The sequence below is a fragment of the Microcaecilia unicolor genome, chromosome 1 (genome assembly GCF_901765095.1).
Source record: "Microcaecilia unicolor chromosome 1, aMicUni1.1, whole genome shotgun sequence".
NCBI lineage: Eukaryota > Metazoa > Chordata > Amphibia > Gymnophiona > Siphonopidae > Microcaecilia > Microcaecilia unicolor.
The window spans coordinates 216,777,741-216,802,484 of record NC_044031.1 but is presented as its reverse complement, the minus strand read 5'-3'; the positions used below and the strand labels follow the sequence as shown (position 1 = coordinate 216,802,484).

Genomic DNA, 24,744 nt, shown 5'->3' with positions numbered 1-24,744 from the left:
CTCCCATCCATGTCCAGCAATTCTTCTCTGCCCCCTGTCCTCCCCTACCATCCGTGTCCAGTGATTATCCTCTTTCCCCTACCCTTCCCTTCCATCCATATCCAGTATGTCTCCTCCTTCCTCTGCCCTCCCCTCCCATCCATGTCCAGCAATTCTCCTCTCTCCCCTGCCCTGCCATCCATGTCCAGTGATCATCCTCTCTCCCTGCCCTCCCATCCATGTCCAGTATGTCTCCTTCTTCCCCTGTCCTCCCCTCCCATCCATGTCCAGCGATTCTTCTCTGCCCCCTGTCCTCCCCTGGCATCCATGTCCAGCAATTCTTCTCTGCTCTCTGTCCTCCCCTCCCATCCATGTCCAGCGATTCTCCTCTCTCCCCTGCCCTGCCATCGATGTCCAACGATTTTCCTCTCTCCCCTGCCCTGCCCTCCCTTCGATGTCCAGCAATTGTCTCTTCCCTGCCCTGCCCTCCCATCGATGTCCAGCAATTCTTTCTTCCCTGTCCTCCCATCCCCTCCCATTGATGTCCAGCAATTCTCTCTTCCCTGCCCTGCCCTCCCATCGATGTCCAGCAATTCTCTCTTCCCTGCCCTCCCCTCCCATCGATGTCCAGCAATTGTCTCTCCCCTGCCCTCCCATCGATATCCAGCAATTCTCTCTTCCCTGTCCTCCCCTGCCCTCCCATCAATGTCCAGCAATTCTCTCTTCCCTGTCCTCCTCTCCCCTCCCATTGATGTCCAGCAATTCTCTCTTCCCTGTCCTCCCTCCCATGATGTCCAGTGATTCTCCTCTCTTCCCTGCCCTCCTGTCTCCCATGTCCAGCGATTCTTCTTCCCAGAGCCTATCCTCCTCCCAGCACGTCCTCCTTCTCCACAGGCTGCCAACGTCGGACTCAGCAGCACGAACGGTGCAGGCAGCGAATGAGAGAGGCTGGCAGCGTCGGAGCTTCCCTCTACGAGTTCCGCCTATGCGGAAACAGGAAGTTGTAACAACGTAGGTGGGACTTGCAGAGGGAAGCTCCGACGCTGACAGCCTCTCTCAATCGCTGCCTGCACCTTTCGCACTGCCGAGTTGACATCAAAGTAAGTAGGGGAGTGAAAGAAGGGTCAGGACTCGCCGGGAGGGGGGGGTGGGGGGGAAGGTGCCGGTATGCCATACCGTTGCGTACCGGCACAAAAAAAGCACTGGAAATTTCTATCCATAGAGATTCCAAGATGTGTTTGTATCCTGCAAAATTTTTAGTCTTTTCGATTCAAGGCCCTCCTCAAAGCTGCTTGTTTAGTTTTTCAAATTTTACAGGGTTTCACCTCTGAACTGCTAAGACCACTTTCCTACGTTTGGTACAGCCTAACAGACTGAAAGAACAACTGATGCATCACCGCTTCAAAACACAATTTGAAATCAGGATTTTCAGCTCTCTGTTCCCTGTATTTAGAGTTAAAATATGGAACTCTCTACCTATTCCTATCAGAACAGAAAACAGCTGCTTTAGCTTCAGGAAGAGGCTAAAAACCTTTCTCTTCTCAAAGACTGCTTCATAACAATCCATTGACTTCTACCTCCTAGTATCATCCATTATTTATTTATTTTGTTTTATTTATTTGTTACATTTTCCCACCTATTTGAAAGCTCAATGTGGCTTACATAGTACCGGAGAGGCGTTACAGACTCCAGTGTAAAAAAATACAAAGTGATGTTGTGGTAAGATAAAGTTAATGTGGCACAGCCACACTAGGGAATCGTACAACGGAAGAGTTGTGTTATGTCCATTATGTTCTTTATTTTTGTTGTGTTGCACAGATCAGGCATTTATGTTGGATTAGTAGGGCATGCCTTTTTAAACAGGTTAGTTTTTAGTGTTTTACGGAAGTTTAGGTGGTCGTTCGTAGTTTTCAAGGCTTTTGGTAATGCATTCCACAGTTGCGTGCTTATGTAGGAAAAACTGGACGCGTAAGTTGATTTGTATATTTTTTTTTTAGTTACATTTGTACCCCGCGCTTTCCCACTCATGGCAGGCTCAATGCGGCTTACATGGGGCAATGGAGGGTTAAGTGACTTGCCCAGAGTCACAAGGAGCTGCCTGTGCCTGAAGTGGGAATCGAACTCAGTTCCTCAGTTCCCCAGGACCAAAGTCCACCACCCTAACCACTAGGCTTTATTTATTTATTTTTACAGTTACTACAATATCAGTATAAAATACAGCTGATAGGCACAGGAAGCCTCAGTTTACTTTAACTCCCACCCACCCCTGGCCTGACCTCTGATTTATTGGCCCTTGAATCAATTAGGAGGCTACACATTTTCATAAATACCCAGTGTACCTGAAAGTAACTCACCTTGAGCTAATACTGAAAAGGTGAAAAAAAATCCAAATAAATAAATAAATACAATAATGGCATGTCTATCAGCCAGTAATTAGCTCTTCGAAATACAGTCTAATTAGATCCATAGAGAGGGACCTACTAACAACATTAAAATAATAATAATAATAATAAAAACTAAATATTAGCATGGCATATAACTAGAAATTTTAGGAGACTTTTGGGCTCATTTTCGAAAGAGAAGGACGTCTATCTTTCGACATAAATCAGAAGATTTGGATGTCTCCAACTGCAGTCCGTCGCAAGGACGGCCAAAGTTCAGGGGGGAGTGCCGGAGGCGTAGTGAAGGCGTAAAGGCGTACTTGGGCGTGCCTAACACTTGGACGTCCTTGACACATAATCGAAAAACAAGGACGTCCCTGATGAACACTTGGATGTTTTCACCCGGACATGTTTTTATTATGAATAAGGCACAAAAAGGTGCCCAAAATGACCAGATGACCACCTGAGGGAATCGGGGATGACTTCCCGTTACTCCTCCAGTGGTCACTAACCCCCCCCTCAAAAAAACATCTTTAAAAATATGTCGTGCCAGCCTCAGATGTCATACTCAGGACCATGACAGCGCATGCAGGTCCCAGGAGCAGTTTTAGTGCACTTCAGACAGGTGGACCCAGCCCCATCCCCCCTACCTGTTACATTTGTGGAGAAAACAGCGAGACTTCCAAAACCCACCAGAAACCCACTGTACCTGCATCTAGGTGCCCCCTTCACCCGTAAGGGCTATGGTAGTGGTGTACAGTTGGGGGTAGTGGGTTTTGGGGGGCTCAGCACACAAGGTAAGGGAGCTAAGTACCTGGGAGCAATTTATGAAGTCCACTGCAGTGCCCCCTAGGGTGCCTGGTTGGTGTCCTGGCATGTCAGGGGGACCAGTGCACTACAAATGCTGGCTCCTTCCATGATCAAATGCTTGCATTTGGCTGTTTTTGACATGGACATCTTTGGTTTCAAAAATCGCCGAAAGTCAGAAACGTCCATGTCTAGGAACGTCCAAATTTAGGGACATCCAAATTTAAGGATTTGGACGTCTCTGATGGTATTTTCGAAACGAAAGATGGACATCCATCTTTTTTCAAAAATATGGGTTTCCCCACCCCTGGATTTTGCAAGGACGTCCAAATCGCAACTTGGACGTCCCTTTCGAAAATGCCTTTCTTTAGTTTATATATTCCCACTCCATTAGCAACTTAATTAAGAAATCACCAATAATAAGATGCAGGCAGCAGTTCAGCTGCGAGATGGGGGCTATCCAGTCTTTTGCACTGAGTGTTAACATGTTTGATTATCTTCCAGTTGGTGAGAAGTCATATGTGTGAACTTGGTGCAAAGAACTTCCAGCACTTAGGGAATGGGTCCGAGAGGAGCTGAGGCAGACAGAGGTTTACAAAGGTGTTCTACAGGGACATAATACAGAAGTCCCACCTCCAGTCTGGCAACTTCTGTGCTGCCACGGAGAAGAAAGGTCTCCTCAAGGGACAGTATCACTGTGGAGAGGCAGGAAGTGATCCTGTAGCCAGCACCTGCCCTCCACGGGATGCAACATCCTCTCGCACCAAGGATGTGTCTCCAGGGGCTTCTACCCAGGAGGGAAGGGTTATAGTTGGAGATTTGATCATTGGGAATGTAGATAGCTGGGTGGCTGGTGGATATGAGGATCACTTGGTCACTTGCCTGCCAGGTGCGAAGGTGGCAGACCTCACATGGCACCTAGATAAGATTTTAGACAGTGCTGGGGAGGAGCCGGCTGTTTTGGTTCATGTGGGTACCAATGACATATTAAAATGTGGGATGGAGGTTCTGGAAGCCAAATGTAGGCTCTTAGGTAGAAAGCTCAAATCCAGAACCTCCAGGGCAGCATTTTCAGAAGTGCTCCCCATTCCACACGCAGGGCCCAAGAGACAGGCAGAGCTCCAGAGTCTCACTGCATGAATGAGGTGATGGTGCAGAGAGGAGGGTTTTAGATTTGTTAGCAACTGGGCAACATTCTGGGGAAGGGGGAGCCTATTCCAGAATGAATGGCTCCATCTTAAACAGGGTAGAACCAGGCTGCTGGCAACAGCATTTAAAAAGTTGATAGAGCAGCTTTTAAACTAGAAACTGGGGGAAGGCTGACAGTTGCTCAAAAGTGCATGGTTTGGAACAAGGTATCTTTCAAAGATATCACCATACAGGGAAAGGGTATCCCAATAGCAAGGTTGCAATAGAGATGACCATAGTAGACAAGGTGTCTTCAAATAAAAAGCAGACAGATTTTTAGGATTGCAAATTATCACTGTCAACTGCTGAGCAAGTTGTAAATAGGAACAACAACAAATATAAAGTTAGAATATATTGCACTAAATGAAAAGAAAGATATAATAGGCATCTCTGAAACCTGGTGGAAAGAGGATAACCAGTGGGACACTGTCCTACCAAGGTACAAATTATATCACAGTGATAGGGTGGATCAAATTGGTGGAGGGGTAGCATTATATCAAATCAAATTAATTCTTGTACACTGCTAATATCCCCTTTCCAGGGTTCAGTGCAGTTTACATTCTAGGTAAGACAAAAGCCAATAATGTTAGTGTGAGGTATGAGAACAATTAGATACCATTGGTGTAATGCATGAAACCAAAAACATTACAGGAAAGGATCTCAGACAGCCTGAAAATCCTCGGCGTTACAATGGGCCGCAACTTAACACTAGAGAGCCAAGTGACATCCACAACAAAGAAAATGTTCTACTCAATGTGGAAACTCAAACACGTGAAACAATTCTTCCCGAGGGGAACATTTCGCAACCTGATACAATCAATGGTACTAAGCCATGTAGACTACTGCAATGGAAAAGCCAATAATGTTAGTGTGAGGTATGAGAACAATTAGATACCATTGGTGTAATGCATGAAACCAAAAACATTACAGGAAAGGATCTCAGACAGCCTGAAAATCCTCGGCGTTACAATGGGCCGCAACTTAACACTAGAGAGCCAAGTGACATCCACAACAAAGAAAATGTTCTACTCAATGTGGAAACTCAAACACGTGAAACAATTCTTCCCGAGGGGAACATTTCGCAACCTGATACAATCAATGGTACTAAGCCATGTAGACTACTGCAATGGAATTTATGCGGGATGTAAAGAACAAACCTTAAAGAAACTTCAGACCGCTCAAAACACGGCAGCTAGGCTTATCTTCGGAAAAACGCAATTTGAAAGTGCAAAACCCCTTCGCGAAAAACTATACTGGCTCCCAATCAAACCACGCATTGCTTTCAAAATCTGCACTCTGATTCACAAAATTATCTACGGTGAAGCTCCGGGATATATGACAGACTTGATCGACCTACCAACTAGAAACACATCCAAATCAACACGAATGTACCTAAATCTGCACTACCCAAGCTGCAAAGGAGTGGAGGCGTGGCCTAGTGGTTTGGGTGGTGGCATTGAGCCTGCCATGAGTGGGAAAGCACGGGGTACAAATGTAACAAAACAAAAAAATAGTAGCCTATGGAACTGTAACAGATATGCTAATAAAAACTATTCCTTAAACTAAGGGGATCTTTTACTACAGATTAGCTTGAGTTATCTGCAGCAGCACTTATTTTATTCCTATGGGCCCTGCTACATATAACTCAAATTAATCTTTAGTAAAAGGCCCCCTAAGTGAGCAGAGTAACTCAAAAATAAGGTCCCTGAGGTTACCTATTTAATTCTAAGTCTAGCTTTCCCCAACTTTAAAAACAATTTCCCAGCAAATTCTTACCAATGTAGATCTCTTCTTCTCTGGAACTGTTCTCACAGCACCTCTTCTGCTGAGCGTTTCTCCCTTCCTCTTCCCTTCCTCCATACCCCTTTGGTCCAACATCTCTCCCTCTATCTTCCTTCCCTCCCTCTGTCCAGCATCTCTCCCTCACTCCATTCCACCCCCGGGTCCAACATCTCTCTCTCTCTCTCTTTTTTCCCTCCCTGCCTCCTGTTGTCTGGCTTCTCTTCCTGCCTCCCTCAATCCTCCCACCCCTGGGTCTAACATCTCACCCTCTCTATTCCCTCCCTCCTTCCCATTGTCCCCCATCTCTTTCTCCCTTTCTCTGTGCTCCTGGATCCACAGTCAGTCGCCTGCATTGATTCTTCCCCATTGTCCAGCAGTTCTCTCTCCCTCCACTCCTTCCCATTGTCTGGCATTTCTTTCTCCCTCCAGTCCCCCCCCCCCCCCCCTGCTGATTCCCTACAGTCTGGCATCTCCCACTCACAATTCTTCCCCCGCCCTCCAGGTCTAACTTGATGTGTCTGTTCAATATAGGGGCTGCTGGCAGTGGCAGCAATTCACTCATGCTGCTGCCCAGTGAACCCCATGATGTGTCCCACCTTCTCTGACACAACTTCCTGTTTCCACATGGGTGGGACACAAAGGCTCTGGGGCTTGTTGGGCAGTAGCGTGAGTTAATCTCTGACACTGCTGGCAAACCCTATAAGAAATACATGCATTAATGCAGACTGAGTGGGGGAGTGGTGAGAGAGGGGGAGATACCAGACTGCGGGAAATGGGGGGAGGGACAAAGATGTCAGACCATGGGGGTCCAGTTTGCCCCTGACCAACACCAGCCCTCACATAGGTACACTGCTACAGAATGGGCCTGAGCCCTAAATGGGTGGGCCCTTGCCCACCCAGGTCCATCTTTGGCTACACCACTGGTTAAAACAGTGAGCTAAGACCAGAGGAGGGAGGTTCAAATCCCACAGCCACTCTTTGTGATTTTGAGCAAGTCACTTTAATCCTCCCTTGCCTCACATACAAACTTAGGGGCTAACCCAGAAGTGTGCAGTTGGTGCGATGTTTGTGCACAATACAGAAAAGGGTTTTGCACAGAAGTTAACTCAGCACAGAACCTTGTGTTAGATACCAGTGCATAGCACATTAAAATCAATGGTAATAAGGCTAATACTTTTCCCTAGGCAGAAGACTTCAAGGCAAGCCCAACACCAGACCTGAGGAGGCATAGAGGGTTAGCTCATTCTTCTGCAGTAGCATTTGTGAGGATTTAATTCCTGTTTCTTCTTTTTGCTGCAAGCATAACAGTCCCTGCAACTTTTTAAGACAGAATGAGGGAGTTCTGTGTACAGGTCTAAGCAGAAAAAATAGTATCTGCTCAAGTGCAGGATGTCGTTCTGGACATAAATATCAGTATCAGAAAGCGTTATAAATTGAAGTTTTGTGATGCCAATATGTATGTGCAGCAGGGGCGTAGGCAGACACCCAATTTTGGGTGGGCCTGGGCCCAAGATGGGTGGGCAGAACTCCGCCCTGTCCCACGAGTGATTTGGTCTCTCCCTCTCTTGCCTGCATACCATATGTTCTCTTAAACGTCCCCTCCCCCCATACCTTTTAAATAGCAGATTTTCACTGGCAGCAAGCAGCAAATAATACACACTGCTCATGTTGGCTCCACAGCCTTCCCTCTGATGCAACTTCCTGTTCCGCATAGGTGGGAATACATCAGAGGGAAGGCTGGAATGCAGGAAGGACAGGAATTTTCAGCTGGTGAGGCTTGGGAATCCCTGCTAGACACTTCATAGGTGTCCTGCGACTGGGTGGGCCTGAGCCCAAATTAGGTGGGCCTGGGCCCACCCAGGCCCACCCTTAGCTACGCCACTGATGTGCAGAAAGAGTAGTTACTTACCTGTAACAGGTGTTCTCCGAAGACAGCAGGCTGCATATTCTCACAAGTGGGTGACGCCACGTCGGCCCCGGAGGATTTTAAAGCAAAATCTCAAAATCTCTTTACGGCGTTCCGTCGCGCAAGCGATCGTACTGCGCATGTGCGCACACCTATTCCCGCTCGCCGAGCGGACACGCCCCTCAGTTATATCCAAAAGATGGAGGAGACAACTCCAAAAGGGGAAGGTGGGAGGGTTTGTGAGAATATGCAGCCTGCTGTCTTCGGAGAACACCTGTTACAGGTAAGTAACTACTCTTTCTCCAAAGACAAGCAGGCTGATATTCTCACAAGTGGGGTATCCCAAGCTTTCAGGCTTACACAACAAACAGTGGTCAATAGAGTCTCGCAACGGCGAGGCCAGAATAAAAATTGACCTGAAAAGAAGAAACATCTAAATGAGTGTAGCCTGGAACAGAACAAACATGGGCTTAGGAGGGTTGGAGTTGGATTCTAAACCCCAAAGAAGTTCTGCAGCCCCGACTGCCCAAAACCGACTGACGCGTCGGCTATTCTGCTGAAGGCAGTAGTGAGATGTGAATGTGTGGACTGATGACCACGCCGCAGCTTTGCAGATCCCTTCAATAGTGACTGATTTTAGATTAGTCACCGATTCAGCCATGGCTCTAATTTTGTGAGCCGTGACATGGCCCTCTAGAGTCAGTCCAGCTTGGACAAAAATGAAGGAGATGCAATCTGCCAGTTAAGAAGAAATGATGCGGTTTCCGACAGCAACTGGCATTAAAAGAAATAAACAACTGGGCGGACCTTGCGAGGGAGCTCGTCTGCTCCACGCAAAAAGTGCGCAGCTTGCTTTCGCCAGGGCTTGTAAGATGAGGGAGAAAGCATGTTGGCAAGACAATTGACTGGATCAGATGGTACTCTGATACCAGCGCCCGTAAGAACCTTGGCTGCATGCGAAGAACTACTCTGTTAAGATGAGAAGTAAGGTAAGGAGCTTGAGCTACTAGAGTCTGAAGCTCACCGACCTATCGAGTTGAAGGAACAGCCACCAAGGAAAATGACCTTCCGGGTCCAATACTTCAGATGACAGGAATCCAGTGGCCCGAATTGAGCTTGCAGCAGCTGGATGAAAACGACATTGAGACCCCAAGATACTGAATAAGGAGTGATAGGGGCTCTGACCGAAGCATAAGAGCCAACTGTAAAAATTATTGGGGGTGCTAAGCCCAACAGAAATAATCCCCCTTAGACACATACAAGGAATTCTCTCAATACTGTGGGAGAAGTAAACGTCATGAAGTGGATAGCTAAAGGCTGACCTTTTACACGTTGATGATAAGCTCTTATTGCACGAAGATGAATACTGACCGAGTTGGTCTTGAGACCAGATTCAGACAGGTGTAGAAAGAACTCAAGCAAGGTCTGTATAAGACTAGAGGCAGGATCTAGGGCCTCGCTGTCACACCAGACGGCAAACCTCTTCCATGAAAAGAATAACACCTCTTTGTGAAATCTTTTTCTGGAAGCAGGCAAGAGTCGGGAGACACTCTTCTGGAAAAGTCAACGAAACCTACACTCTCAACATCCAGACCGTGTGAGCCATAGATTGGAGGTTGGGATGTAGAAGTGCCCCCTCGTTCTGCGTAATGAGAGCTGGAAAACATTCCAACTCCAGAAGAAGAGGGAATCGTATCTGACGTAGCTAGAAAGGAGCAATGAGAATCATGGCTCCACAATCTTGCTTGAGAATCAGCAAGTCTTTTCCACCAGATGTATGGTAGGATACGCATACAGAAAACTTGTCCCCCAAAGAAGGAGAAAGGCATCCGATGGTAGTCTGCCGTGAACCTGCAGCCTGGAACAGAACTGAGGGACTTTGTGATTGAACTAAGTTGCTCAGCCTGTCGGCCAGACTGCTGTTTACGCCAATTAGATAAATGGCTTGGAGAAAACAAGCCGCGTTGGCGAGCCCACCGCTACATCTGCATGGCATCTTGACTCAGAGGACAAGATCCAGTACTCCTTTGTTATCGAGTACATCACAACCCGATTGTGTGGTTGATTAAAATAATTAGGTTGGATAGCCAGGAGGGATGCAACCTTCGTCAGCAGCTTTTGACTGAGTAAGGTGGACTGGACACCTCAGAATCAAAATGAAGAGAATTAACCACCTCTGAGGGGAATTCCGAAGACTGGCGAACAGTTGGGTTACATCCTCTAGATGTGCAAAAGTGTCAAGGGAGAGACGTGAACTGTGGAAGCCATGTGTCTAGAAGTCTCAATATTACTGTGCTGTAATCTGTTGAGACGGGCAATTAACGTGTTAAGGGAACACTTGCACTCCCAGTCCATGAAGATACGCTGCAACAACAGCTAGGCACTAGGAAAAACATACTCTGGACGCAAAGTGAGTAGAAGTATCTTGTAAGCCCAGAGAGCATAACCATTCGTTTTCCTGAAGTATGGGAAGAAGGATGCCCAGGGAAATCATCCTGAACGAAATCTGTTGAGGCCCCTTATGTCTATGATGGGATGGAACCCACAAGGAAGGACCTGGGATAGAAACTCAATCCTTCTTACCCTTGTGGAACAGGCTCGACTGCATTGGTACTGAGAAAGGCAGAGTGTTCCTCTGCAAGTACTCACTGTTGATGGAAGCTAAAGGATTAAACTTCCAATGAACAATGTGGAGGGTTTGATTCCAGATTGAGAATGTATCCTAACCGGACTATTTGAAAAAAAACCCCGGTTGGAGGATATAGAAGTCACCTGTGGTGGAGAATATTTGAACTTCCCCCCGACAGGCAGATTGGCCGGTACGGACATTTGTTGTTTTTTTTTTTTTTTTTTTTTATATAGTGGCTATGCTGAATTGGAGCCACTCCAAAACCCCTCTCTGGTTCCTGCGGAATAGCTGCAGGAGCCTGATTAGGTGCACGCCGCTGACTAGAACGAGCGTGCTGATCTCTTTAAAGAAGTTCCGAGATGAGGAAGTGTATGCACAGCATATCAACAATTTTCTGCTGAGTCTCCTCCTCCAGGTGAGAGGCACACAGTCATGAGAGTCTGCGCATCACCATACCTAGAGCAGAAATCTAGGTGTTACAATACAAGTGATGAAAACGCCATTGGACAGGAACTTGCGACACTTGGAAAAAAGATGTAGCCTACTCCGGTGGGAATGTTCATAAAGATCTGGCAGGACTTGGTCTTGGACGCGATCATGCCAGCCTGGTACGCCATTCTCCAAAGGAGGCTAAGGATGTATGCTCTGGCCTCGGGGGCGCCGAAGCAAGTTCTTAGAACTGCTATCAGTTCTGAGTTGAAGATGGTAGTCCAGGACCTCGAGCATCTGGCATTGGGCTGATTGACAATCTCCATTGTAATGTGTCAAGACAAATAGAGGATCTAGAGGATTCTCAGCAGAGAAACCCCATGACCTTCATGTTCATCAGATGAACCATCATTGAACTGAGCCAACTACTCAAACAGAGCAGCTCAGATGCAAACATTGACCAGTATAGAGCAACTGTCATACATACAATTCTACAGAACAGCTATGGAAAAATATGTTCTCCTGTAGCAAAATGGCTGTTCTTAACATGCATTTCTGGGCCTGGAAGCCAAGGTATGGAGGCGCGGTAAGTTCTACGAGCAAACACCCATACCAGAGGCAGCATCGGTGAAGGAGACCAGTTGAAAAGCTAGATGCCGCGGGAGGCGGTAGCATCCATGGCATCCAATGGTACCCATGGTCTCGAAGCCAAGGACAACATCTGGCAATGCAAGGGAATCGAAACCAGAATGCCAGATGACTTCCATAACAGAGATGTGACCGATGGTACTGATAGTACTCATGGCACCGACGGTGCCGATGATACACATGGACCGATGACCCCCGGTACCAATGGAACCCATGGTACTTGGTACCGATGATAGTCATGATATCTGGTATCGATGGTACCCATGATACCCTAGTACCGAAGGGACCCTTGACATGTGGTACCGATGGTACCCATGATATTCGGCACCACCAGCACCGACGGTACCTATGGTACACATGGTATCGACGGTGCTCAAGACACCTGGTACCAATGGCACCCATGGTACCGATGGTACCTGGTCATGATATTTTGTATCGACGGTACTCATGTACCGACGGTATCCATGATACCTATCCATGGTACCGACGATACCCGATACCGATGGTACTCGTGATACTCGGTACCGATGGGCGATGATACCTGTGATCGATGGTGCCCATGATATCTGATGCCGATGGTGATACCTGGTGCCGACGGTGCCCATGCACCGAAGACACTCGGCACCGATGGTACCCATGGTACCGATGATACCCGGTGCTGACGGAATCCATGGTACCGATGGTACCGGTACCGACGGGACCCATGGCACCGACCATGGTACCAATGTTCCCGGTACCGATACTCCTCGGTACCGACGCACCGGTGACATTCGGCACCGACGGCACCCATGGTACCGATGATACTCGGTACCGACGGCACCCATGGTACCGATGATACTCGGTACCGACGGTACCCATGACACCCGGTACCGATGATACTCGGCACCGACGGTACCCATGACACCCGGTACCGATGATACTCGGTACCGACGGTACCCATGACACCCGGTACCGATGATACTCGGTACCGACGGTACCCATGACACCCGCGATGCGGTGTATCGACGTCCAATGCCAGGATACCTCCATAATAGAGGGAGCAACGCTCTCGGCACCGACTGATGTCTGAAGCCCGAATACCTCCATAACAGAGGGAGCAAAGCTCTGGGCACCGATGGTACCGACACCCGCTGATGCGCCCGAATGACCTGCCAAGCAGGAGGCGCCGAGGCAGGTGGAGACCTACTCGATGCATAACTATACCCAGCGTGCATCGGTCTCTGTCGGACTCCAGAAACTCCTGTGGGCATCCCTGACAAGTAGCATAAGTCTCGTCTTTGAGACACTACTTGCGCTTCACAGGGAGATGATCCGGTCCTTTGGGCATCCCTGGCAGAGTAGAATACGTCTCGGTACTTTGAGACACTACTTGCGCTTCACAGGGAGATGATCCGGTCCTTTGGGCATCCCTGGCAGAGTAGAATACGTCTCGGTACTTTGAGACACTACTTGCGCTTCACAGGGAGATGATCCGGCCCAAGACACTTCCGCCGATGCGTCCGAATGACCTGCAGAGCAGGAGACGCCGAGACGGGTGGAGACTCACTTCAAAGGTTACACCACTGATATTGTGTCACCAGGCTGCCCATTCAGTGGCTAACCAGGGATGCACCTGCTTAGGTTCCTGGTTTTTCCTGTGACATACACCTTCACCACTTGTGAGGCTCAAAGACAGTAGTGTGCTGAAGCAGGCTCTCACAGCTCTCGAGAGCAATTTGTTTAAGTTTTAATAAATGGATCAAAAAATGTGGGCTTGTTTTATTTGCTGGCTAGCCCACAGATAACAATATACCAGCACTTTTGAAGTAAAAAAGAAAAAGAGAAGCTTATATGCTTCGTTGAGGCACAGCCCCTTGTGACTCTGGCAATTACTTAAATTTTTTCTTGCCTCAGGTACAAAAAATACCTGTATATATAAGCCACAATGAGCCTGCCATAAAAAGTACAAATGAAAAAATAAAAAAGAGATTTACTCCGAAGACCTGAAGAAAACACGAAGCCCTAACGAACTCCGTGTCTCCTCAGACGCGGAAAAAGAAAAACTGAGGGGCGTGTCCGCTCGGCGAGCGGGAATAGGTGTGCGCACATGCGCAGTACGATCGCTCGCGCGACGGAACGCCGTAAAGAGATTTTGAGATTTTGCTTTAAAATCCTCCGGGGCCGACGTGGCGTCACCCACTTGTGAGAATATCAGCCTGCTTGTCTTTGGAGAATAACATTCCAGCTCATGCACAAATAAGTTTATCTTTATTTTACTCTCGATGTACCACTTTTTACTTGCATATGTGCACAGCACTAGCTGCCCATAGCGCAGGCCTTCTGCACGTGCATCCAGTGTGCCCTCCCAGGTTAGTGCACAAATTCTTCACAAATCAAGTTTCCATATAAATAGTTTACTGCATCGATGAGCACACGGCTCTAAAGCAAGCTTAGATTGTAAGCCCTCTGGGAACAGGGAAATACCTACCTTATCTGTATATAACTTGCCTTGTATGTCTGAAACAGATGTAAGCTAAATTCAAATATGCACCATAAATTTTTTTTTGGGTAGTATAAAAGAAAATGCTTCCAGCTGAGGAATTTTGCAGATGGGGAGCCCAGATGAAAAGCATTGATCATTTCCATGCTGTTTCACTACTCTTTCTTCTCCTTCCTGTTATCAGATTTGAAAAGGACCTTCAGCTGATGATCGGACATAAACCAAGCTGGTACTGGAAAATTATGTGGGCTTTTGCTAGCCCTCTGTTAATCATAAGTCTATTTATATTTTATATAACCGACTACATCCTCACAGGAACACTGCAGTATCAAGCATGGGATGCAAGTGAGGTATGTCTAACGCTGTATGGCACTGAAATAAGTTGAAAAGATGCATGCATAGGAGGTGCAAAGCATTCTTAGCCTACTCAACTATAAATGTGCCTATAACAAATATCTCTATTAAGAGGTGGGTAGACTATGGTCTATGGGCCCAAACTGGCCTACCAGATGGTTGAGCTTTTTCTCTGGATTGCTCAGCATTGGGTAAATTAGCATTACCTCTGGGTCACAGATGCTATAACTCCTTGACTGCTATGGCAACATCATCACTGAAGGCCCAAACTGTCCACCTATGATGACATGTTGAGATTCTCAAGTCAAAGGTGGGCATTTTGGGCCTTTGATGATGATGTCACCAGAGCAACTGTAGAGCTAAAATGTCATTACCTGTAATCTGTCACTCTCGCAGACATTCCTTCACCACTGCCAAACGGGTTAGCCCAAGGCTGACTGCTGTTCTCACTGACACTGCTCCTCCATGTTTCCTTGTGTAGGTTCCTACCTCACTTCTGTAAGTGATGGGGTGTGAGATTTTGCGCTGAGAAACAGGAAGCATGAGTTTCTCCTGAAAATGTTTTGGAGGGGTACCTACTTTGCAGTGTTCAAAAAAAAATATGGAATGGAAAGAAGAAATGTGTGGGTTTATTTATGTATATACTGTATGTTTTGTAGTCTAGGCCCAGGCTAAATCAAAACAGAGTTTTGGCAATGTTTGCAGAACTACAAAATTTTTATGGAAGAAATATGTGGGAGTGTTCAAGCGTTGCTCTCCTTATTTTTTATTAGCATACATTGTTTAGGGAGAGGGGCAGTGAATCTGCCTGTTTTATGAAAGGGAATTTATTTTGTTGTCTGGGTTTATTTTAAAAATCAGAAAGCTCCAAATAGTGGAGCTCAATACAAAAATAAGAAGCATCACAAACCTCCTCTAATTCAGGAAAGAACTGAAAATCTCTCTCTTCAAAAAATTCTACAGCTAACTACAAAACTACCAATTACCTCCCTTCCCTGCCAAATCCATCTCCCCACAAACCCTTAAATAACTACACAAACTACAGATGTCCATTTCACACTGCAAAGCAGAAATGTAACTCCACCAAAATGTAGTTGTAAGCCATTTTGAACCGAAACTAGTTTTTGGATAATAGTGGGATACAAGAACACATAAATAAAAAGAAATAAATAAATCCAAAGAAAATTTGTCAACGTCTGCATTAAGGCAGACTGTTTTGATTTTCTGGACCATGGGATAATTTTTCAGGGCTGCTCACCTATTGAAAAATGGGTGCAGTGTCTTCCACAACAGTCTGGCTGACCTACTGAAGAGGTCTTTAAACTAGGATCACCAAAAATAGGTGAACAAAGGCCCCAGGTAAATAAAACATTAAGGGCCCTGTTTATTAAGCCGGTGCGCTAGCATTTTTAGTGTGTACTAAATGCTAGAGACACCCATATGGGTGTCTCTAGTGTTTAGCACAAGCTAATTTTAGCATGCGCTAAAAACCCTAGCACACCTTAGTAAACAGGGCCCCAAATTCCTCTACAGAAATGGGGGAAAAGGCACTGGAAAGTTGTGCATACATATGCCCTAATAAGGTAAATAAGTTCCTGGATCTATAGGCTGTGAGAGAAGAGGCTGACTTGGATTTAATAGTGGTCACAAAGAACCATGACAAGAGGGATAGAGTGGTACAATTTGTTAAAGAAAATAAAACAACAGAATTGCAGAACATAATACAAGGTATGGTGGAAGCAATGTGTGCTAATCTGGAAAGAAGGAAAGGAACATCTATTGACACTGCTGTGACATACAGACCTCCTTCACAGGCAGAAGACATGGACAAAGTTTTAATTGAAGATGTTCACAATATTTCTATAAAATTAGTACTGCTAAGAGGTGATTTCTGAGAGGCTAGCTGTTGATTCGGATATCCCTGCTGTAGCATCATCTAGGAGTAGAAGATCTTAGATTCACTACAGGGAGAACTGTTCCAGCCACTGCTGATGGAACCCATATGGGAGGGGTCCATACTGGACCTGGTGCTTACAAATGGATAGTATATTTATGTTCTAGTGGGGTGATCATATGGCATCCAGATGGTGTGGTTCTTTATCAGGACACATGTGGAGAGGGTTCATTGAAGTGAAGCAGGGGCTTAGGTATGGGTAGGCCTGGATGGGCACAGGCCACCCAGTCTGGTAGCCATCTAAAAAGGGGAGGGGTACAAATATTTTTGATGTAGTGTCCATTTCTACATCTGTTCTCTCTATCACTCTTCCCCCCCCCCTTTTCTGGGTATAGTATCTCTGTGGGGGGGGGGGGATGGGGGATGGGGGAGATGCCTAGTACCCATCTAAGTTAACTCTTAGCCCACCTAAAATAAAATGTCAGGCCTGGCTACACTACTGAAGTGAGGGTCCCAGAATTCCAGAAATCATGTGTAGATGGGGGAATACCGCAAGGAGTTGTTAGCTCAACAGGAACATCTGAGGGAAGCAGAAAAGCAGTGGACAAATTGAAATGGATATTTTAAGGGCAACAAACCTTTTTGTTAGGAACATAGACAAAAGCAAGAGGAAGAGGCCACTATGGTTCTCGATAGTAAGGAAAAGGTAAGGAAAAAGAGGTAAGCTTTCATAAACTATAAGGGATCACAGACTGGATAGGCCATATGATCGTCATCTGCTTTATTTTTCTGTTCCTATGTTTTTCTACAGAGGAAGACAAACGACATCTGGAACAACTAATAGAAGCCAGTAAAGTAATCAGGAAAGCAAATATACGAATGGAAGAAAAATATGTTGATACAGTAAAAAGGGGAAACAAGACCATTTGTAGATACTGTATGTTCATGATAGGAGGAAGTGCAAAAGAGGCATTGTCAGAGTCAAGAGTGAAGGGAAGGAATACGTAGAAGACGATGAGGATAAAAAGGAATTACTTAAATATTTCTGTTTTGTGTTCACCTAGAGCAGGACTGCAGAAAACAAACATATAAGGATGGAAGTGAGGTAGACTCAAATAATTTTCTGAAGGCTGTTCATGAAGAGCTAGCTAAACTAAAAAGTAGGTAAAGTGAAGGGGATGGATGGGATACATCCAAGGGTATTGAAGAAACTTAAGGGCATGTTTACTAAGGCATGTTGGCATTTTTAACAAACCTATAATGTTAAGGCGCATTAAACGCTAATGCGTCAATACATTCCTATAGGCGCATTAGCGTTTGACATGCATTAGCATTTAATGTGCATTAAAAATGCAAATGTGCCTATAGCGCGTCTTTGTAAACACAGGCCTTCGGAAACTTTTTATATCTATCTATATAACTTTTTTTTGTGGTATTGCAAAAGGACTATCAGGTAAGGTTTGATTCTTTGCAGATAATATCAAATCTGCAATAGACACCCAGGAAGATGTAGATGAGGAGAGATCTAGTGAAGAGTTGAGGGCTAGTGTACAATTTGGCAACTAAGATTTAATGCTACAAAAATTGCAGGGTCATGCATTTGGGCCACACAAACTCAAGGGAGCAGTACAGTGTAGAGAGTGAACTAGCTCTGTGCACAAAAGACTAGAACCTTGGGGATAGGCGTGCCTAATTATTTTTAGATGGCCAAACAGGAGGAAGGGCAATGGCAAAAGCCAGATGTATGCAAATGGCCAGCAGAGAAAGGAGGCAATAGTGCCTCTGTACAAGTCTCTAGTGAGACAGCATTTGGAGTGCAAACAGGATGGGGTCAGTCCAGAGGGTGACTAAAATAGGAGTGGAAGAGTGGCCTAGTGGTTAGGGTGGTGGACTTTGGTCCTGAGGAACTGAGTTCCATTCCCACTTCAAGCACAGGCAGCTCCTTGTGACTCTGGGCAAGTCACTTAACCCTCCTTTGCCCCAGGTACAAATAAGTACCTATATACAATATGTAAGCCACATTGAGCCTGCCATGAGTGGGAAAGCACAGGGTACAAATGTAACAAAAAAATGGCCAGTGCTTTTCATTTTAAAACAATTTAAAGACCTCAATATGATTATTTTGGAAGAAAGCACCCAACCATTCTGTGTATGCATTATAGTGGTAGCTTAATTAAATGGAAAAGAAGAACCATTAACCAAAACAACAATCTTATCAGTGCTGTGAATGTTTGGCCAGAAGACTCGGTCAACAGGCCCTAATTTTATGAAAGTCAATGCCAAGGCCACAAGTCAAAATATAATTCTTTTATAAGTAAAAAGACTCCCTCTGTTTATTAATTTTTTGTCAATATTATAATGTAAAAACCAAGGGGCCTTTTGCCAAGCAGCAGCAGGGCTGCCACATGTGGCATAACAGCACTGCACTACCACCGAGCATGCCCAGTGATAGTTCTGAGTTTGCAGCACTAGAAAATAATTTTATTTTCTAGCACAGAGGTGGGGAGTAGGCATTCCTGGCAGTAATTGGGCAGTGCGGGCACACTGTGTGTTAGTGTGTGAGCCCTTACCATCACCTATTTAGTAGGTGGTAAGGGATCAGGCAGTAAATGGCTGAATGCTAATTTTGATGTTAGTGCACAGCTATTAATGACACCAATTCAAAAAAAATTCCTTTTTTCCCGCCAAGGCAATTCCACGCGCTAACACTACCGCGGGACACTTTTTACCACAACTTGATAAAAGGGCCATCAAGTGTTTTGCATGCCAGATACTGCATCCACCCACCCCTTCTATAGGCATGCTCAATTTCACCACTCTTTTCTTATGGGCAGCATTACGCACATTTTGAGTAGCAGCTACTGTTGTATAAACTGCAGATTGAAAAATAAGTAAGCATATACTTCATAACCATGCTCCTATCATATTCTATTAACCACATACAAGTGATCCATTAAAACTTGATGTAGGAACAAGTCCTTTATCATAATGTGCCTTCACCATTCATAGAAACTTACAAAACAATCCTTCTAGACAGTTCCCCATTGATGGATATGGGCGTGGTTAAGAGATGGGCATCCTCGGCTGATAATGGAAAAAAGAAGGGCGTTCCTGACGAGCACTTGACCAACTTTACTTGGTCCATTTTTTTTCACGACCAAGCCTCAAAAAGGTGCCCGAACTGACCAGATGACCACCGGAGGGAATCAGGGATGACCTTCCTTACTCCCCCAGTGGTCACCAACCCCCTCCCACCCTAAAAAAAAAAGCTTAATTTTTTTATTTTCTGCCAGCCTCAAATGTCATACCCAGCTCCCTGACAGCAGTACGCAGGTCTGTGAAGCAGTTTTAGTGGGTGCAGTGCACTTCAGCCACGCAGACCCAGGCCCATCCCCCCCTACCTGTTACACTTGTGGTGGTAAATGGGAGCCCTTCAAAACCCACCCAAAATCCACTGTACCCACATCTAGGTGCCTTCCTTCACCCCTTAGGGCTATGGTAGTGTTGTACAGTTGTGGGGAGTGGGGGTTGGGGGGTTCAGCACACAAGGTAAGGGAGCTATGCACTTGGGAGCAAATTCTGAAGTCCACTGCAGTGCCCCCTAGGGTGCCCAGTTGGTGTCCTAGCATGTGAGGGGGACCAATGCACTATGAATGCTGGCTCCTCCCACAACCAAAGGACTTGGATTTGGTCGTTTCTGAGATGGGCGTCCTCGGTTTCCATTATCGCCGAAAACCGGGGACTACCATCTCTAAGGACGACCATCTCTAAGGTCGACCTAAATATTGGGATTTGGGCGTCCCCGACCGTATTATCGAAACGAAAGATGGACGCCCATCTTGTTTCGATAATACGGGTTTCCCCGCCCCTTCGCCGGGACATCCTTAGAGATGGGCGCCCTTAGAGATGGCGTCCCCATTCGATTATGCCCCTCCACATATCCCAGAGAACACTCTGTCTTATTGTTGACTGGTCTATGTGCATTCTCTTGCTGCTGTTTGGAAAGAATACCTCCATGTCCTAAGAAAAAGCGACTCAGATGGGAAAAGGTTGAGTAAACATTAATAGAGTATTTTGTTTCTTGTTCCCAGGGTCGACTGATCCCAAAAGATTATCCCACGTATGCCCTAGTGGTTATTGGGCTACTTGTTGCAGCATCCATAATATGTATACCACTGGCTGCTCTCATCACCTTTATCAGGAGGAAATCACAGAGGCCCAGCATATCTGTTATTGCATGATTTTTTTAATTATTATTTTTACTACTACGGACCAATGAAAGCTTCTGGTTGCTTTGTTGAGACTAGAGTAATCATTGCCATTGTAACTATTTATGTATGTGTCTTGGTTGTTATAGTTACCTACAATAATAATAATAATAAACATACAAGTTGAAAAGTGCACACTTAGGGAGTCTTTTACTAAGGTGTGCAAGTGTTTTTAGCTCACACTAAATGATGAGATGCCCATTATATTCCTATGGGCTTCTCAGCGTTTAGCGCACCTTAGTAAAAGACCCTCTCAATATGGCATGCTGGTGGTTTCCATCATCACTTAGCAAAGTCAGACATGTCTCCATGGGGGGACTTTGTGGAGAGAGGCATGGTGAAGTATGTACTTCTAGTACTGCTATAGAAATGGCAAATAGTACCAATCGCTGTAGGCTGCTATGGGAGTGTAAGACAGTGTATGGTTTTATTTATGGATCGGGTGTAGGTGGGGGATGACACTGGAGGTAGCCCTCTTCCTGTCAGTCTCCCCATTCCTCACATCTCTTCCTCTTTCTGCCCACACAATCAAGTATCTCTTCAGACTAAGTGCAGCGGAGCTTGTGATTTACATCTTTTTTTTTAATTTGTTTATTTATTCATTTATATACTTTACACAAGCATAAATCTTGTTACATGTAAATCAGGATACAGAAGAAATCAAGTATATTATAATCATGATATATAATTAGGACACATAAAAAGATTCTTTTGTCCCTTCCTTGGACCACAAAAATTGCCTGAGGGGGGGTGGAAAGAAAAGATCAGGGAAATCTAAATAAAAGGAAATTAACAAACCAAAAAGGCATTCCCTCCACCAATATATATACTTAATGCCTGCTGTTGTCATGTCTTAGCTACTCTTTTCAGGTCTATGAAGGCTTTCAACTGTTCTGGCATAAAGAAAATGTACTTAAGTCCCACGTATTTAACTATACATTTACACAGATATGCAAACAGGAATGTTGCACCCAATGACCGTGTCTCCTCTCTTAATTCCAGAAATTTCTTTCTTCTATCTTGGGTGACTTTAGTAATATCAGGAAATATCCACAGTTTCTGGCCACAAACGTTTTGGTGCATATTCTTGAAGTAAAGTTTCATTATTGCATTAAAATCCTGCTCGAATACAAATGACACCAAAAGAGTGGCCCTATTAGTTACTTCAGTTAAAGAGTCCTCCAAAGTTAAAGAGATGTCTTTCAAGTCATCGGATTTCTCATGCTCTAAGACTTCATGGGTCTCTTCTTGATGTTTTTTTGGAAGGTAGAATATCTTATTAACAGGGGGAACATTTTGAGGTAATATTTTCAATATTTCAGTCAGGTATTTTTTAAATAATTCCAAAGGAAGAACTTCAATTGGTCTTGGAAAATTTAATATTCTCATATTCACTCTTCTATTGTGATTCACATCTTAACTGTGTTGCCCCACCACCTTCTCGTTTTCATCCACCCAGGTAACAGGAGAAGCTTATGGCCCACCGATGCAGAGATAGTCCACAGTACAAGCTGTGAGATCACATGGCTTTTATTATAAAACTGCCTCTCCTGCTGCTGGTTTGGGTGGGCATCCTGTCATCGTCTGCCAGGTCCCTTCACTGTTCAGGTAGAGGGGCCTGGCCATCTGCACAGCTCTGCACGGCACCCTTGTAGTGGTTTAGTATGCACATCTCTGTATATGTGAAAACATACATATAGAAGGATGTTTTGACCAGAACTTAATCTCTGCACAATACTAACTGTATCCGATATCCTGGAATGACAATGTTAAGAAAACTATGTAAGCCACATTGAGCCTGCAAATAGGTGGGAAAATGTGGGATACAAATGCAATAAATAAATAAACAGGTGCTCTTGCTTTTTAGAGAAACACAACTATAAATTGGGAAAACCATATTTATAGAGATAAATGTCTAAATAAAAGATAGCACCTGTACAAAAGAAGTATTGTGAGGGAGTAGCCTAATGCTAACAGATCACCTGCTCTCCCAAAGAACAATGGTTCCTGTAAGTATCTTTATTAAACCAAGAACACCAACTACTGCAAAGGGAGATTTTAGACGGATATTCAGTTTTGAAAATGAATCACAATACAACTTCTTCCTCTGGCAGAAAGCTACAATATTTTCATTGCTTACCCGTAACAGAGGTTCTCCGTAGACAGCAGGGGAATGCAGCCACACTTGATGGTAAAGACCTCAGACTGATCCTGTGTGTCAGTGCTTTAGGGGATAGGGGGAGGGTAAGTGTAGCTGCATTCCTATGCTGTCTACAGCAAACCCCTATTACAGGTAAGCAACTTCACTTTCTCCAGAGCCAAAGCACGGGAAATGCAAGCATACTTTGATGGCGAGTCCCTAGCTGTGCACTGAAAAAGTAGATGGCTGTAGACTGATGTTTTGATGAGACAGCCAACAGTCTTAGGGTGTGAAGAGATTGGGAAGGTCAGATTGATCAAAGTGCACAGCTTGAGCTGAGTCATGATCCAAGCAGTAATGCTTCGTGAAAGTATGCACAGAGGACCAGGTGCCACCATGTAGAAAACATAGTGGCATGAGTATTGGCTACTGAGGAAGCTGTGGCTCGAAGTCAATGTGCTCCAACCTTACCAGTCAGGGTGTGGCCAGACTTTTGGTAACAAAAAGAAATGCTGTCTGAAATCCAAGTGGAGATGGTACATTTCAACAGGTAGGCCAGGGTTGTAAGTAACAAAGAGCTGTGTGGACTGTTGGAGGGAGCAGTATCTCTGAGGTAAAGGAGGAGTGCTCATTTACAATCCAAGGAGAGTCATTGCAGCAGAAGCGTTATGGGGTGGTAGAAAGAAAGACGGTAGCCCAATGGATTGATGTAAAAGAGTGAACTTAGGGTGAATGCGGAACTGCTTGTTGAAAAATTGCATAGTAGGTAGCCAGGGCTTGTAGTTCACTGACCCATCTTGTGGAGATTATAGCTGTGAGAAAGGCGGTCTTCCAGTTTAAAAATTTGAGAGGAAGAGTGCCCAGAGGTTCAAAGGGCTCTGACATTAGCTGAGCTAAAACAATATTGAGGTCCCAAGGTATTGGGGGGGGGGGGGGGCTGGAGGAGAGGACAGAGGTTGGTGAGGCCCCTGATGAAACGTGCAACAAGGGGGTGTGTATAGACTGGTTTGCCATCAATCTGGTCATGATAGGCAGATAGCACAGAAAAGTGCAGGCAAATGGAGGTGGTCCTGAGGCCAGACTCAGAAAGCAAAAGGTGAGAAGATGCTGCACATGACACACCCTGTCGTTTCTATAATATCACCAACACCGAGTGGGGAGGGGGGTGGGTTGAGAGGAACACAAGATCAGTTCAGGCAGGGAGGGAGGGAGGGTAGGAAGGGGGGAAAATATAATAAAAATAACATATATTGTTTATTCTAGTATTGCACATGAGATGTTAGAAGACAATTTTTGTGTTATGCATTTTCTTGACAAGCATTTGTTATGTGTCAATTTATTAATAAAAACGATTTAAACATAATATCACCAAAATTCGACCATTCCTTTCTGAGCATACTGCCAGAAACCTTATCCACACTCTTATCACCTCTCGCTTAGACTATTACAACTTACTTCTCCCCTTCAATCTGTTCAAAATTCTGCTGCACAACTTATATTCTGCCAGTGTTGCTATGCTCATATTAGCCCTCTCCTCAAGTCACTTCACTGGCTCCCTATCCGTTTCCACATATAGTTCAAACTCCTCTTACTGACTTACAAGTGCATTCACTCTGGAGCTCCTCAGTACCTCTCCACTCATCTCTCCCTATACTCCTCTCAAGGAACTCTGTTCACTAGGTAAATCTCTCTTATCTGCACTCTTCTCCTCCACTGCTAACCCCAGACTCCGTTTCTTTCATCTTGCTGTACCATATGCCTGGAATAGACTTGCTGAGCTGGTACATCAACCGTCATCGCTGGCTGTCTTCAAATCTAGGCTAAAAACCCACCTTTTTGATGCTGTTTTTAACTCCTAAC

The 24,744-nt window shown here is 45.3% G+C and overlaps 1 protein-coding gene across 1 annotated transcript in view; it reads left to right on the top strand.

The window, feature by feature from the left end:
• Positions 1 to 20,884, top strand: part of SLC6A20 (solute carrier family 6 member 20) — a 140,711-nt gene extending 119,827 nt beyond the window's left edge. Inside the window, exons 10-11 of the mRNA XM_030190010.1 lie at positions 14,413 to 14,578; positions 20,568 to 20,884. Of these exons, the coding sequence (XP_030045870.1) occupies positions 14,413 to 14,578; positions 20,568 to 20,717 (316 nt within the window). The 3' untranslated portion in view covers positions 20,718 to 20,884. The remainder of the gene's footprint in view (positions 1 to 14,412; positions 14,579 to 20,567) is intronic.
• The last annotated feature ends 3,860 nt before the right edge of the window (positions 20,885 to 24,744 follow it).